This window comes from Cydia splendana, chromosome 1 (assembly GCF_910591565.1).
Source record: "Cydia splendana chromosome 1, ilCydSple1.2, whole genome shotgun sequence".
NCBI classification, from domain to species: domain Eukaryota; kingdom Metazoa; phylum Arthropoda; class Insecta; order Lepidoptera; family Tortricidae; genus Cydia; species Cydia splendana.
The window spans coordinates 24,608,654-24,626,702 of NC_085960.1; the positions used below are offsets into that span (position 1 = coordinate 24,608,654).

The 18,049-nt window shown below is 35.7% G+C and overlaps 1 protein-coding gene across 8 annotated transcripts in view; it reads left to right on the plus strand.

Moving 5' to 3' along the window:
• LOC134797108 (dachshund homolog 2) overlaps nucleotides 1-18,049 on the plus strand; it is a 174,328-nt gene that overhangs the window by 75,725 nt on the left and 80,554 nt on the right. For 5 of the 8 annotated variants that reach the window (XM_063769342.1, XM_063769350.1, XM_063769358.1 and 2 more), the window contains one exon: nucleotides 17,065-17,272. In XM_063769342.1, coding sequence (XP_063625412.1) covers nucleotides 17,065-17,272 — 208 coding nt within the window. The remainder of the gene's footprint in view (nucleotides 1-17,064; nucleotides 17,273-18,049) is intronic. The other 3 variants (XM_063769364.1, XM_063769388.1, XM_063769396.1) reach the window with 1 other exon arrangement.

Consider the following 18,049-nt stretch of genomic DNA (forward strand, 5'->3'; position numbering starts at 1 on the left):
CAGGGGTACAAAGCTTTACATTCTGATTGAATTCTGTGACTGAAATTAAGTAAGGATTTGGCTGTTTATGTTAAGGGTGGGGGATGATGGATCAGTCAATTTGCTATTCTTGCGTGTTCACGCCTTCGCTTGTGTGATGTTAACGAGTTTAATTGCTCTATTGATCGTACATTGTGTCAAACTGTAAAAACGAAAATAGCACTAAATCATCTAGGTAAGCAGTGTAAAACATAGTATTAGGAAATTACCCTAACTGATCAAAATTCGAACATTCCATATCTCTACGTGTTAGCATTTTTCTTGAAGTGAATCAATTATACTTATAAAAAAACCGGGCAAGTGCGAGTCGGACTCGCGCACGAAGGGTTCCGTACCATAATGCAAAAAAAACAAAACAAAAAAAAAGCAAAAAAAAAAAAACGGTCACCCATCCAAATACTGACCACTCCCGACGTTGCTTAACTTTGGTCAAAAATCACGTTTGTTGTATGGGAGCCCCATTTAAATCTTTATTTTATTCTGTTTTTAGTATTTGTTGTTATAGCGGCAACAGAAATACATCATCTGTGAAAATTTCAACTGTCTAGCTATCACGGTTCGTGAGATACAGCCTGGTGACAGACGGACGGACGGACGGACGGACGGACGGACGGACGGACGGACGGACGGACGGACAGCGAAGTCTTAGTAATAGGGTCCCGTTTTACCCTTTGGGTACGGAACCCTAAAAAAACTATCGTTTGTAGAAGTTGGACTAGCCGCACTACACTTAAATCACGTTAAGTACAAACACTATAAAGAACAACCAGGGAAAAAAATTGACACACCTATTCAACCGGAAGCTATAAAACGTTTATCAGATGGTTAAAAGCAATTCGCATACTATCGTTATTCAGCGAAACGTAAGTAGGTATGTGTTATTGTTTTTGTTTCCGCACAACACGTACAATTATGTTTAGTGTGTCAACGTCGTTTAAAATTATTAAAAAAATCCAAAGACGGCCTTGTCTTTCATGTAATAAGGTACAGATTCCGAACAATGGGACAGTGAGATATGAGAATGCGAGAGTGATCCAATGTTGCAAAACGGCCGATAAACACAAGTGTAGTCAGCAATCATAGCAATTTCTTGCTGTTGGCGAGCGCGTTTACAATTTTTAATGGTTTAAACATCGAGTTGGAATTGCGAGCAATCAAACAAATTGCGCGCCTCATAAGGAAATCGCAATGATCGACGCAGTGGCAACAATAATTAAACGCCGTAGCGAGGCGCGACGATCAGACTCTGCGCATGAGCATAGCGAGTGTTTGAGGAGCCACGCTCCCGCGCCGCGCTGCCGGAAATGCGCGGATTTATGTCCTTATTATACTTATGAGTCGTATGACTGCTGTAGATTAATCGCAATTAAATTTTATACTAACTTTTTCCTTTTTTTATAGTGACCGGGGCATACGGAACTGACAATATTTCGTTAAGATTGGATACCTGTAGCCATACCTAATAATAGTTACAGAAGGGGTTACATATTTATTAAACCTTGATTATAGAATGAGTTTCGTAATTATACATAGTCTATCAAATAAAGTGTGGAATGCATTTTTCTGATTTGTTTGTTATGAACAGGTTCATGCACCAATATTAAAATTTTATGAACATACTACATTCCACAAAGTTCGTTCTTTATCGTACGCTTTCCAACTCCATAGAACTTCATTAAATCTATTAATATTATAGACATTGTTCTTAATAAACCGTACCTATAAATAGAGGTGTAGGATAATTAAAACGGGTTTGATTATAAATTAAAAATGATTTTTACTGCCCTGCCCAACAGCGCGTGTCATTGCTTACAGACGAGGCTTGCGCGTAAATATAAGTCATGATAAACTGTTGACGTTTACTGGTTATATCACAATTATTAATTATTTATGTTTCCATAACTTACAAAGACATCTAATTATAATGATAAAAATTCAGTACCTAGACCTAAATTGCTAACAGTGTGGCTTCCACCAGTTTGGCACTGACATAAACGCTATCGAGAACCTTACTTAATTTATTTGCATCTCGCTCGTACTCGCATGTGTGTGCGAGATGCATAGAAAGTAAATTATAGCCAGTGACTCATGGTACGGGTACAGTAATCACAATATTAAAACACAATATTATTATTCATTTTTTGATTGTAATAACATGACATGTGTCTCATGGAATAAAATCTTGACATGCACAAACATACCTACAATAAAATCAAAGATTTCAAGCAAGTACCTACCTACAGTAGAACTTTTACATCAATTTATTGTTTATAATTAATTAATTATGTACATACTCTTACATGTCTCACTCAATCGTCTAACCACTCACATGCTTGATATTTTTCAGTGACCTCTATTATTATAATAAAATAAGGGTGACAGCTGGTAGCTACAGTTACCAAAAGCAAGTGAGTGGCTAATGATCGTGTTTAAAGTTTTTACGATTTCGTTGTTTTAATTGCGAGTTGCACTGGCTTCGTCCATAATTGAATGCTGCAAAACATTTGCAATATCCAATTAGTCAGTTCTTAATACAGTTATCGAAGAATTGATCTTTTAGAATTTTAATTTAATTGTTGATTATGAGAAATGTAACTACCTATTAACCTAGTAGTTGCTAAGCATGCTGTCTGTATTATTTATTTTTTATTTTATGGCATTTGAAGACTAATCCTGAATTTCGCTCTGGAGATATCATTCCACAAAATTCAATGATTTCGCCAAGGCAGAGCGCTGAAAATGTCAGTGTATTGTTTATCAGTTCATCAGTTATATAGTAGTATGTTGTTCATCAGTGGGCGATAAAGGGCTGATATGATGATGATGACGTTGTTGTTCATCACTTAGTTCACCATATTTTAAATAGGTATTTATTACATTTCACTTTAAACGTCGCCTTTTATTTCAAATATGTTCTAGTATGACGTAGATTAATTAAACAGTGTTAAAGAAACGAGGCAATTGCCGTGACATGTGCTGCCATCAGGCAAAAATGTGTCTATAATTGTAGTACGGAACTTTTAATTTATCGTTGTTGTCATCACAAAGGAGGTTTAGATCCTAATCTAAAGTAGTGAAATATTTCTCAGATCAGCTCAGCTGCAAAATGACTACATGTTTAATGAGCCTTAGAGCATAATAAGTAAGTAGTTTTCATTCGCATCATTTCGCGTCGCCACACAAACGTTAATTTCACATCATTTTGCCAGTAAACATTATCTAAATAGCCTAATAGACTAATAGGTAATGTATAATTTAAAGTTAAGTTTAATTTGAATGTAATATTTTAAAAAAAATACCATGTTCCACAATATAGCACCATTTGCACCATTGCCATTGCCATATATACGTCCCAGCACGCTCCGCGATTGTTGCGCCATTTAGGGTCCTTGCTAAAGGGGTTCTTCAATACTTACACTATAGAATTTCCAATTTAGCAAGAACCCTAAATGGTATAACAATCCCGTGCATGGTGACTGTACTGTACCTTATCTTTTATAATATCTGGCAAGAAAATACGAGTAGGCATGTTTGCATTGGTTCGGATACTATGCATTGACAAATAATTAAACATAATATCAATTAAAAAATAATGTAACCTTGTGCCATATTATAGGTGAATTCATTTCCTTTTTTGCAAACAGATGACGTGCAGATGACTTATCTTATCAGAGGCATTCCACTTAATTAATGTAACCGGTGTAATTATGTGTTAGTATTGCAAACATTCGTAAAGAAATCATAAGTTCATTTTTCAATTAAATTGGAAAGTTTAGTTACCCATTCGTTTAAAATAACGGTACCTTTTCTGACTCTTGGGCCATTTTATTAAATATTTAAAGTTGTGCACTACATTTTTGTCTGTCACTATTTTTATGTTATTTGTACTCATAATAACGAGCTCTTTTGATTCTAATAGAAGAAATAAGTGTCCCTAGATTTTTATTTATTTCATTTCATTAAATTCCATTCCGTTACAATTATGTATGAAAGTAACAGAATTGAATGAACGAAAAATATATGGAAATCTTGGGACACTTTTTTGTATGTCTTTCACATCACGGAACAATGGTGTTCCGGACCTTTGGGAAGCGTGCGCGGAGCCGAAGCCAAAACGTAGAGGCCCTTTTGACACTTTAATTAAATGTAAGGGTTACACCGAGCGGATGCTGCCCTTGCCCGGGACACTTTTTTATTAATACGTTTTAAAGAGCACGTAATTCTGAGTGAAAATAACATAAAGTATCACAGTTTGAAAAGTGTACTACTTAAACAAAATGGCCCTCTTAAGGCGACGGTAGCGGTGGGTAAAATTTCAGATTCTGTCAATTTACCCCATTTCACACACAAGCGCACTTCACGCACACTACCTCACTTTACTGGGACAGGTCAGTGACCCATCATGTTTTTTTAAGATTGGACTTTTAGTTTAGTATTGACCACTAGCCTCCTTTGAGGGTAAAAGCGTTCCATTTAAAGATGAAAGAGAAACAATGCATTTAATCTTGCTTTCCTTGTCTGTTCATGTCACACGTGACGCACCTATAATTCATTTGATTGTTGACTGTTTTACTACCTAATATTGCTTTGTCGAGATACGCGTTTTGTACAATTAAAGCGAATAAAACAAGATGTCATTAAGTCAGATGTAAAATGTTATTTACTACTCTATACGGTTTTTCATAAGGTGCAATATCCATTCAATGGGAATTTAAATAAATAAAGTTTCGGCAGGGTGGCAATTCCATTTTGGCGGATAAAGCGAAACAGAGTAGTTCTATCGAACCTGCTTACAAATTTTCACGAGAATCAGTTGAGAAATGTGATCTGCAAAGGAGAACATACAAAAGCATTTTTGCCTAAGCTGAAACCGAGACCTTTGCTAACGCTGGTTTAGGTACACCTATAAAAAATGGTTGTCCCTGCTGTAATTTTAATATCTTTATATTTCAACCGGTATAGTTTTACCTTCAAAAATAATCGGTATCGCTAAACAATAGCGGTACCTTACTACTTATACGTTCACGAAATCGGTATCTGCATAACTTGATTGTTAGTAAACTAACCTGGAAAATAATCTCAAAATCACCGAAACATTTATGTACAGTCACCTGCGATAATATGTTACGTCATTAGCGCCAACTTTGCCTCCAGGGAAACTTTGCCCAAAACGACAATTTTAAACAAATTCGTTAATGTAGAAAAATTGATAATAGTTATGGCCACCCTGCTGTTTTTAGTAGAAAATAGGTTATATTTCTGACCAAACTTGTGCATAACTGATATACCAAACTTGTCCATAACTTGACTTGGGAATTTTGAGCGAGTTGTTTAATATAGGGTATATTTCGGCGGGCAAAAAATTGATAAATAATGAATGCAAGTAGAAAAAATTGAGAACCCTTTGACAAATATTTCCGGGTTTGAGTTATAACACATGAAGCATAGATTATGTCTATTCAGATTTAAACTAAAAAGGCCTAAATACACAAAAGTTTGAGCGGTGGGCAAAGTAATCCGGTAATTTGGCATCCGTACCAACATTGCCCACCACCAAAAACGGATTAGGGTTGTCTTTTTCATCTAATTTACCCAACTTCGCAAGTAAAAGAAGGTTATGTTTGTACACTAAAATAAGTTTATAAATATATTCTGTATTTAATTTGTCTTATTATCCTTTATTTTGATATTTTATCCCGTTAACGAATGAAAAACACAACAAAAATCATATTTTTGGCCATTAAACTATTGTAACAGATTTTCTCAAAAGTGACAACCCTAGCCTTTGTAAAATGCTTAGGCGAGCCTTATTTGGAAATGGGCAAAAACGGGTAGGCAACATTGCCCAGCAAATGTGTTTAAAAGTTTTACACTTATCGCTAAGCTATTAACAGGGAATGGTAGGATTGCCCAAAACCTTAAAGTGATCCTTAGACATCATCATCATACGAGCTGTATTTGAATACCAAATTGACGTGGGCAATGTTGGCGAAAACCCCGGATATCTTTGCCCGCCCTCTAAAACGCAAACAATGGGTAAAAACACGACAAAAAATTTTTTTCTATAAAACTGATGCATTTGATCACATAGGACGTGCTGGCTGAGCAAAAAAAAGTCATATGATGTGATATTTATTGAGAAATTCGCGTTAAAAAAAAAAGCGGGCAAAGTTGGTGATAATGACGGTACCTACTCTTCGAAGGCCGCAAAAATATGTGACATGCTCTTATGGTTCTACAAATAAGATCGTGTCAGATATATTTGCGGCCTTCGTTGTGTAACATAAATTGCAGGTGACTGTACATTTGGAATAATTATTTTATTTAGTTTCAACGAAAGTTTCAAGTTTAGTACGAAAATACTTCAGATATGCAATATGCACAAAATGTAGATCTAATCGAAATAAAACATTGCTTTTTATAGTAAATTTATAAAACATTCGATAATAGGTATACATAACAATAACCAGTCCACAGCGCTAATTGGCCTGTAAGCTTCATCTCGGTCTCCAAAGCCGCAAAAACTCGCTAGTACTTAGTGCTGGTCTAGCCGTTATTTTTTCTTGAAGATTTTCAGAGAACAGCACGTACACGCATTATACATATAGACGGAACGAACGGCATAATCATAATAATTTATTAGTCGCAATCCATGGTATTACAGATCTAGGTACAAGACTTTCAGGTATTACTTATACGAATTACATAACTCTTCCTGTTAATAGGCAATATTTTAAGATAAATTTCTATAATATAATACAAGATTACAATTGTCATCAAAATTCATTGACGTACAGAAGTCAAATACGTTTTTAAAATGACGCAATATGATACCAGCATAATAAAAATTGATCCCAATCAGTAAAGATGAGTCTTTAAACTTTTTTCATTTTAAGCGAGTTTTGAAGGAACATAATACTTAAATTCGACTGTAATCGTATTGTTTTAAGATAGTTTACTGCGGTTTTCAAGCATTATGACCCGTAAATAAGAGCAAATCAAATTTAAATGAGACGACAGCTGATATTTTAGTACCCTATTTTTTGAAATACAATTTATCTACTGGTATGCTTTCTCGTGTGCGTATATGATTTAATGTCAATATAATTGTCAAAAGCAAGAAAATCAAGCTGTCATTTTCATTTGAAGAAGTACACGTGTGCTCCGGTGTAGCCCCAACGGGCATCTGACTTGAAGAAGAATTTTGAGTGATGTCGTCAATGTATGGAAATTGTTCGAAAGTTTACATTTGAGATTGAATTTCTCTGTTGTCTTTGTGAGTAAAAATATAAATTCGTAATAAATTGGTACCTGAATTATCTAGCTTTCAAAATCATACAATAATTCAATTACTGTCAAAGACAAAATTGTTTTGCTTCTGTCTCAAACGGAACTCCATATTTTGATTTTTTGATACTTTTAGTGTCGATTTGTAGAGAATAACAGCAAATTAAAAATATAATGGCATGAAGAGTCGGTACATGGTTTCTTCATGAAAAAATTTACGTGTAATTGAATGCAATTATTAAACATTTATTGAACAAATTATGGTTACAAAGTGAGGTCTAAATCGAAAACGTCATATACCGGCCCCTTAAAGGTTTTTCAAGGATACAAAATACAAAATGATACAATGTTTTGTATCATCATTATCAATTGATTAGGTAGGTATATATATTGAAGTGTTCGTGTTAAATAGAATGTTGTAGTGGTTATGAAAACAATCAAGGTTATGTATTGCACCTTTCGGATTTGTTCTGTTTTGTACTTGTCTTTGGTCATTTAGGTTTATTCGATTTTAATGGTGCTTATTTATTTTAACGTACATATGGCAAAGGCACCATTAATGATTAATAAATAATGGTGATTAAGGAAACACTATTCATAATTATTTTGAATAGTGTTTCTGTGGCTAAAGATAAATTATAATCAATGGAGGATTAATCCTTTTCGTGGTGATCAGAGGCGCTTTTTGCTATGAATATAAGTACCTAATGAATGTGATGTCATCTATAGTTACAAGTAGGTACTTACGCAACTATTTAAAGAAGAAGTAAAGCTAAACTGCATTGGTAATATACATGTGTCATTGCAACATTGTAGCGGAATGCAACGTTCGTCTTGGCTTGACGCGGACACACGAGGGTTGAGTAACGAGTAGGTATTAGGTATTCATCAACAACTTAACGATACCCGCGAGTGTTTTCAAATCAATCGCTTTTTCGTTTCGTATCGTCGTGCCGTTCAGTAGATCGATCAAGATGCAACGAAATTATACGTTTCTCTCTTCCGTTACTCAGTTCATTTAGTTTCAAATTGACGACAAGTAATAACCCTTCATCAACCCGTCGATAAAACTACTCGTCATGTACGACAAAGATTAATTTGACAATTAAATTATCAATAAACGATTGAATTGATTGCGTCTTATGGCAACGGCAATAAAGATTAACGAAGATGCCACTCAAAACGTTTAAAACCGGTTTAAACAATGTGCGGTTTGTTTTAGTAGTGATAACAGCAATGTGTATATGGACAATTGTGCATGTTTTAGCATGCAACCCAAAAGTGATTAAAGGTGCCTAACATGCAAAACTAGTAATTGATCCGTAGACCAAAATATACTTAATGAAGTAAGTAGCCTAACAAATGCAGCCGGATTGAAGTGAAGCCGAACATCAAATCAAACAAATTCTCAATAACAGCAGCTGCCACCAAAAACCACCGACAGATAATCTCTCTTTTGTGCAATACATGTTATTAATAAAAATATGCTTCAATATTTCTGAATCTTTGATAGCAACAGTCTAACAATAGTATCGTTTCTTTTGTTAAAGTTACGGATGACTTAATTTTTATTGTAGTCCGCATGCACTCGATGCAATTTTCTTTAAGGCGATTGAATGATGGAATGATACTAATTTAGTTAACAAAGCATCCAAATAACTATTGATAGGTATAGGATACGTTTGGAGCACGATAGTAGTAAACTGGCTCGTTAACAGGAGACATAATAACCTAGAGTATGACACATCGTAATCCGCGTATATATTTATCTGGGATAAAACTGTATCCTGGTCAATTTACGAGTAATTAAGTCTGACCCTCTTTCGCTTAGGGAGAAGTTTTATTTGGTTCGCGCTCGTGAAACACTCCGGTATTTGCCTTAAACTGTCATCCCATTGGTCACTATTTCATGATTAAGTATTTCCTTTCATTTCGATCGGCACCGAGTGCCAATTTGCCGTTTTTAAACATTATTAATTTACCAATAAGGCCTATTAGTTAGGTAATTAAACAACACGTAATAAATACACTTTTATCACGTAAGGTATATTTCAATTTTGGTCGCCGCAAAATTCTAAAGTTAACGAGTTTAAAGTAAATCGGCAATGATAAAAAGTATAGTAGGTACCTGCCAGCGTCTGTCTGCACCCCACTGCTATAACTTCTCAAATTGCGTCCGTAAGTAAGGGACGCGGATTAGCGTGTGCTAGGGCAAATATTTTATTACAGTCCAAATCTCCAGCCCTCAGCGTTTTATTGTTCATAAGGCTCGTCCAAGCCAAATGAAATAGTTTATGGCGGAGACGACATAAGTCAGCGGTGTTGCCGCGGTCGGGAATTTAACACGTTTAGTGGGAAAATAAAACGTGCAGTTTAAGGGAGGCTTGGACACATTGAATGGTACTTACGTAGGTGTTTACTTTGGACATACCTACCCAAATGTTTTAGTAACTGTACCTATTTAATTATTTTTAAAAGCTTTTATTTAATCTGCAGCGTTTGTAAATTTTTAAGTTGTTTAGATTAGGAGTAGTTTGTTGAATTGTTGAAGTTTTTTTGTTATTGTAAGTATGGGTACTATTTTATTTTAGTTTTACATAAAATCCTAATTTTGACACGGCAACACTGACTGACCGTTTTGTTGACTCATGATATTGGCGACGTCCATTTCTCTCGATTGTGTTACATACAGTATTACTGTTATTGATTGTGCTCGGCGCGTGACTTGTGTCGACGATTGACCGACAAAGACTCGATTGCGATTATCGTGTAACATGGTGTAGGGGACGGAGGAAGAGAGGAAGACGGCTGTCAAACATTATGTTTTAGCTTCTCTGTAGAGATTTGTGAAGGAAAACTAGAGTCGGACCAAAAAAAGTCTGCAGCGGATTTGATAGCCCACGCAGTGCAAGTAGTGTCATTTATACGTCATCATTTCATAGAAGTTTGACGTTTAAAGTAACACTTTCACTGCGTGGGCTATTAAATCCGCTGCAGACTATTCTTGGTCTGACTCTATTTAATTTTTATAGGAAATATACGTTCATATTAGAAGCGCTTATTTTAAATTACGTTAGTGACCAAGCGAATAGAACAAGCGAAATATTCCAAAATTTAACCAGGAGCGTAATAGTGAGTGGTTCAAGAAGTGGAATCAAGTTGGGCGCCGCGAGGCAAACTTACATTACTTACATATATTCTTTGCTTCCGAGTGGAACACAACATTTTTCAATACACCATCGCGAGGAAAATACTAACTGTAAAACGTTACAAATCAAATCCCAATTAACGCTTTTAAATATTTATCATTCTAAAACGTAATGTAATGATAAAGAGAACCTTTACAAGCTGGTGTGGTGAAAAATATATTGAACGTTTTATTAGTCCTAAAGCCCTTGCTTAAATAATTAGCATTCCTCGTTGATCAATGTTGCCGGCTGGAAGTGCGAGCGACATGTTGAGGCGATCCTCGAAATTGCACTCCGTTATTTGAGCGAAACGTATGCCATTGGTACGGCCGTGCAATTATGTATTTATTGTAAACGCTATGATCGCCGGCCGACTGTAATTTGCTTTTAATTCGCCGTGTTTCGTATCATTTTCGAGTTCGTTTTGTTGTCCGTTGAAGATTTGTTGGATTCTCGCAATCGCACATCAGCACATCACACAGTGGAAACGCGTCAGTTGCTTTTTCTTCTTGAATAAAAAGGTAATTTTGCAACATGCAATGAATATTTAGTTTGTCGGTCCGTTTTTATTAAGTATTTGGTTGATCGTTAATCATGTTCGTTACTGTATTGATTGGCTTAGTAAGGAATACTTAGTTTGTTTGTACGTTCTAGGGTTTAAATTGGAGTCCTGAAAATGTTATCCTAGGTTTTATCCAAATGAGACTACCATTTTAATCAGTAAATTTTGATTAAGGAAATTATCTTTGTAGATTATATGGTTCTACTCCTTTGTTCACGTTAATGAATACTAACATTGTAATTGCATCTCATTACTAGGCTCGGATTTATTCCTGGAGCGTTTAATGCGTGTAATATTGTTATTTCTTTCCATTGATTTACTGACCATTACGGTAATGTTAAGGTATCCAGTTAATACCACCACGTTATAAAATCTAGGAGTCTTATTTACGATGCGTTATATTTTACGACACTAACAAAAGTATATATTATGTTGTTTATTTTTATTTTTAAGTAGTGCCTATAAATTGCTTCGACTCTACTCACGCCGCTGTTGGCGGATCGATGCAACTCGACATTTATGAATTCGCTAGGTTAAAAAGATGGTTTAAACTGAAAAGCTGCGTTTAATCAGCCATAATTGTTCGAAACAAAGTAGAAGTTGTTGCAAATTGTTTGTTGATGGATTGTGGACACCATGTCGTGTGCAAAATCATTAGTTTCTGAGCATCTTGAAATTATTTATCTCTTTTAACGTTCAATTGTTAAAAGTCTTAGGAAGGTAAACATATTATTGTACAATACTTAAATTTAAACCATCAATATAAAATATCAATTATGCAGTATGTAGTAAGTATACGCAGCGGCTCAGTGTAGAGCGGTTCACGAGGATTCCTATTACATTGTCAGGGGCGCTCGTTCTTTTCGCTTTATAGCCAATCATTTGTGTGTTGCTCGTTTGGTCATTTTGTAATCTGCCCGTAATAAAACTCAACGGTTATAAGACTGCACCATTATCTTTGACCCGGAGAATCTAAATTTACTACTTATACATTTTGTGAGAACCTTTAATTAATTTGTTTTGTACTTTCTTACATCTTGTTGCGCAACAACTGTCAGGCTTCTGTATAAAAAAATATACAAATTTGACAGCCGCAGTCAAATAGTCTTTTTTGTTTGTGGACTAAAGATGGTAAAAAAACGTCCGTCCTTAACTTTTGCGGTTATGATTGCTTTCATCCCAACCTCCTTTAAACACATAAGTGATATAATTGGGGTCCCGATTCTATCGATTCTAATTCGAAATAATGGCCAGTAATTTAGTACGATCATTTGTTGAGGACAGTCGATATTCGATCAATAAATCGATGAAAATAGATATAATAGCGGTCCACAAATCGACGTTTCATTTCTTTAAATGCCTGATTAGAGCATTTTGCCTTAATAACAGTTATAATGGTAAACGGTGAACATTTTTGTTGAGATCGCGGTGAGCCAGGGTAATTTGTAAATCGATATGTTTCTAAACTTCTCGAGGTAATCTCGGATGAAACAATGTATGCAGGAATGCTCAGCTTAACTATTAGCTTATAGTTAAGCTGAGTGTAGGTACCTAGATTGCTCATAATATTTGTTTCTGAAATACTTCTAAATCTTAAACATTATAATAGGTATTATAAAATTTAAACGCACACAATTCAATTCCATTAAGATTCTTGCAGCACTTATTATGAAAACAAAACCACAACGCAACACACTCGTGTTACAAGTAAAACTAATAAGCTTAGTGACCCATCCCAATTGGAAAGAGACACATGCACCCAAGATGGCTTGTTAGAAAAAGAAGGTGCGAGGGGTTGCTTCCACCGCAGGTTATTACGAGATTTAACACGTACTCGGTTAATTAGTAAGTGCGGTTGGCCGGTGGTTGCAGGGTTACGGGCGAGGATTTGTAAATATAATTTTTGGTTCAGTGACCCAATTGTGGTTAGTCAAAGCTTCCAAATTAATTTTATTTGTTCCCGTGGTTTTTGGCCGGATACCGCAGTTATGGTATTTTAGAATTTGTTACCGTGTTTAATTAAACATATACCTATCTATATGTAATTTGCATTCGATTACTGTAATGTATGCATAGTCAGATAGATGGATTAAAAAATATATCAGTTTTATGTAGACATGTAGGTATGTATATATATATGTGTATCATAAATTGAACACGATTTCTTTGGTGTATTATTTCTATACCTCCCGTAAAACTACCCATCTATAGTCCAGTACCCTGTTTATCAAAAGCTTGTAACTTGTAATACAAGTGGAAGTCCTTTTTTAACAGCTTTTGTTAGAAAGGGTCTTCCCACAGGGCACAGCAACAGGGCACTGGACTACAACTATGGCCCACAAGTTCAACACGTAATCAAGTACAATCAATAACAATCTTTTTTGAAGTGAAAACTTCTTTAGCGGCGCTGGGCACTTTTTGAGGTGGGGAAAAAATGATAAACTCGAGACAGCGTAAGGCGATCACGTGACCGTAAGGTTTAGATGGCCACTCATTTAGATGTCATTTAAATCAATAAAGAAAAACTCAATGACATTACATGAAAAAGGTTCTAATCTTGTAGGGGTTGAAATACGAGGATCTCACAGTTACATTCTAACTATATCACTCAAATATAATTCAATAAAGCTACATCTTGATGAAATCGCTAATAAAAGTGAACACTAGTACTGGTGGATAAAACCCAAAATATCATGACCAAATATATTTAGATGCGAGGTCTGCAAGGTAACTTTACAGTTTCTATTCGAATTTTAAACAATTAACGCTACAAATTTGAATTTCGAATTTTAAACAAGTTCACTGACCAGCACTTTCGGAACTAAAGATTTTCAATAGAAAGGAGGATGGGTCAATTATTCATAGTGCTGCAGACATTTTGGACTAGTCATTGAGTTTTCACTTCTGTCGGCACTCCCGGAGTGCAACCCGTTGTTCTTTTATCTTCCTTTTGTGAAAATGTTATGCCTTAGAACTTCGACTGTATTCTAATAAGAATATTTACACCTGAACGAAGATACTTGACTTACTTTTGGATTTGGACCATAAAGGATGATTCACGCTAGACCTGGCCGGGGCCGGGTCGGAGCTACCGGCGCTTCGTATTCTATGGAAATTACCACGTGATCACCGATCAGCCGTCATAGAAAATGCGGCCCGGCACGGCCCGGTCTAGCGTGAGTCATAGTTGGGTGGTTGTACGAGTATAATATCATTTTTGCAAATTGATTTTTGAACTTTATATGAATACTATGAACTCTTTGTAGTGATAATTGTAGAAATGTGGTACCTAAATGTAAAAAATATGATACCTAATGGTGAAAACAATATTTGTATAATAAAATATCTATATTTGGCGTAGTCACCTGGCAGGGCAGTCACATCGAATGGCTGGAGAGATAACCGGCCCCGACTGTGTAAATAGAGCCTAAACAATTAATTCAGGACCCATTGCTATTAAGTGACGTTTGGGTGTTTGTAAAATATGCATTTTGACCCAACTTCTGACAAATACGTGTTACTATTTGATTCAGGTCCTTTTGGAAATATAAATAACAACTTACCATGTAGGTATGGTTTAAACTATGTACATACATACCATACTACTAATACTTATATATTATAAATACGAAGGTAACTGTCTGTCTCTCCGTTACCTGTTCCCGCTTATATAGTACCTATATAGTTTTTATCATGCAAATTAACCTTTAAGGGGGTTTAAAGGGGGGTGGAATATACTGTGGAAGTGGGATATGAAAGTATTACCTAATTCTAAGCAGACGAAGTCGCGGGCAGTTGCTAGACTTAGTTCATAATCCATTCGTTGTCCGTTAAAGGCATTTAATTATTATTTTAAATATACTTCGATTATAATCATATTGGAAGTAGTTATGAACTCTAAATAATATTTAATTATTAAGCTTAAATTTGTTATTTATATATATTTGAGCTGATCGTGAAAAACTGTTTGAAAAATTCCCTTCACAGCGTTTAAGGGGCTGTCCATAAATTACGTCATCGATTTTTGACGATTTTTGACCCCCCCCCCCCTATAATCATCCAAAAATCTTGCTTCAAATGACCCCATTTCCTCCTACTTCATGCTACCGTCATCCGATGTCCAGACCCCCCCCCCCCCTAATTTGAAATGACGTAATTTATGAATAGCCCCTAATAACAACAGGCCTACCTGCCGTAATCGCAGAACAATGCGACACATATTTAATACTCAGCAATCCCGAAATCCTTTGTAAAACGCTGCCACAATGGAAAAGGGTATTCCTTTTACGGTCCAAACGTTAATTCGCGTTTAATTCGACACCTTGTTAATTGTTTTACCCGGTCCGTTTGGTGGGCCCCGTCCAAGACCCGGCGCCTCCAAAAACACCCATTCGGGGGTCATTTTAAGAATATTTGCCCGACGCCCCCCCCCAATGTTTACACGGGTTGTTTGTGGTACCCCGAAAACAATAGTCTCTAAATTCATTGCTCATTTTATTATTGTTGATACACCGTTTCGAGGGATTCGATTATTGGGCCGAGTAATTAAATGATAATACTAAGCATTAATTGGATTTTACCTGAGTGCGTGATTACATTTAAGTGCAGTGCTATTTATTGAAGATTGTAAGGGATTTGAAATTGAAATTGGTTATTATTGCTTGTTGTGTTTCACTGAGTAATATTTTGGCAAGCAGTATTAAAATTATAGCGACTTGTGAATATCGTAAATTAATTTAACCATGACTGTATAAAATGTATAATTCAAGACAGACGGGAATCGCAAACCTAACTATTTAAATGACATTCAAATAGTATTTACCTATTTATTGTTAATTTTAATTCGAAATTATGTTTAGACAATTAAATTTATAGAAAATAGTTCCGTTACTTACTTAGATATATGTAGATAGTGACAACGCACTGCCTAAATCGTGTGACTTGACATTTGAAACATATTCAATGTTGTCGAGCTTCACTAAGAAAGGATTTTATTTAATTCATCGTAGGTATATCAGAGGGTGATAATGAGATGAAAAGTTTTTAACACGTAGACGAAGTCGCGGACGGAAGCTGATAAAGAATATTGTAATGAGGGCAACTTAAAGGATACAAACTGTCAATATCCATTCAAAATTGTTTGTCTCGTCATAGATGGCGCCACTTTATAGAATGGTCTGATGGCACACGCAACAGCGCAACGCCATCTACTAATCTTTCTGAGAATGTCTAAGTGATATTCTGCCATTAATATTGACATCTAAAAATAAATTTAATAAACGCATAAATATTATACCGGGTTGTGGCCTGTAACACGAGCAAATAATTAAAACATAGATTGTACTCCTGAAACGGTGACACTTTTGTTCAACAACTTTTAAAAATTATGAAGTATTTAGACTCCCTATTTTTCATACAATATAAATATTGTCTTCAATGGACGCCATCGCCACGCCATATCATTGTGATTGACGTTGCTTGTCACGCCTTAAACATAACAAAATTCGCAATACATTGCGTCTTAGAATAAACTTAAAAGTGTATTAAAAATCAAACCACAAGTTATTTTTAAAAGTCGCTGAACAAATGTTGGTCAGTATGAGGAGTACAGTCTACAGTTTAATTTTTTGCTCATGTTACAGGCCACACCCGGTATATGATAACTGACAAAAATCTACCTTTTTATAGTCCAGTGTAAGCTCAATAAGACTTGTGTTGTGGGTATTAGACAATGATATGTTTAATATATAGGTAATAAGATATATATAAATACTTATATACAAAGAAAACATCCATAACTGAAAAACAAATCTTTGTGTAGGCTAGGAGGCTATTAAATATTAAATCGATCCATATACAACAGTGATGGCTTTGCAGGGAGATTAACGGACTATATCAGTTAATTGTCTTTGATATCAGCAAGGTTATATTATACCCTAAAGAGAGGTACAGTTGCTGGTACCCAACTGTGCCTCTTTGTTCATTCAGGTCACTTCCTTGTTGCAGAAATCGCGCGCATGGAGAAATCGCCGCTGCTGGCCAACGGCTACAACGCGCCACCGACGCACTTGGGGCCCATGGGCTTCATGCACCAGCACGCGCTCATGTCACCCGGCATGCCACACCACGGCGTGCCGAGACCTGATGGATCCATCATCAAAGGACAGCCTATGCACAATATGGAAGCGTTAGCAAGGTCAGTAACTTCTTTTAGGTTATACTAATTATGACATCTATCATTGAGCAATTCGGTCACAGAAATCGGGAGTACGGTAGATATAAGTATTTTGAAATACACACTTAAACACTATCTGTCACTTATTTGATTAATTTACGTCAGCTTGGGTGAACAGATCTGCACAACTGTGTGCTTTTGTTGGGTTATTTCATAACTAAGTGTGTGTAGCACGGTACATTGTTAACCTTTGAGTTCCAGAGAAACTGGACACCCATAGCATTCAGTTAGGTAAATTACCATATAACTATAAGGTGCATAATATAACGTTGAATCAAACCATGGACTAGAAATGTTAACACTGTCTACAATAAAAATCAGTCTTACACTAACTATACATATTCAATACCACAGCAAGGCTTCCGTATACGGCGTGAAAATCGATATACAATTTGTAAATCTTAAGTACATAAACGGCTTAAAGAATAATAAGTTCACGAAAAGAAACCTGTAAGCGGGTCAGCAGTGGCAGGTTAAATGTCTGATGTTAATCCAGTTAGATAAGTACAAACAGGGAGCACTTCCTGAAGACCTACAGTGCTCGCTTGACTCGCCCGTCTTACGGCCACCCTTGTAACACAAGACAGCCGTGCTTCTAACATACATTTCAGAACGACAATCAATACCACCGCATAGGTTTTGGTTGAATATTGGAAACGAGTAGGATAGAATTATGCCCTCATGATTCGCTATGTCCGCAATTGTACAAGCTTATTTAAATGACACCAATTTCTTGAA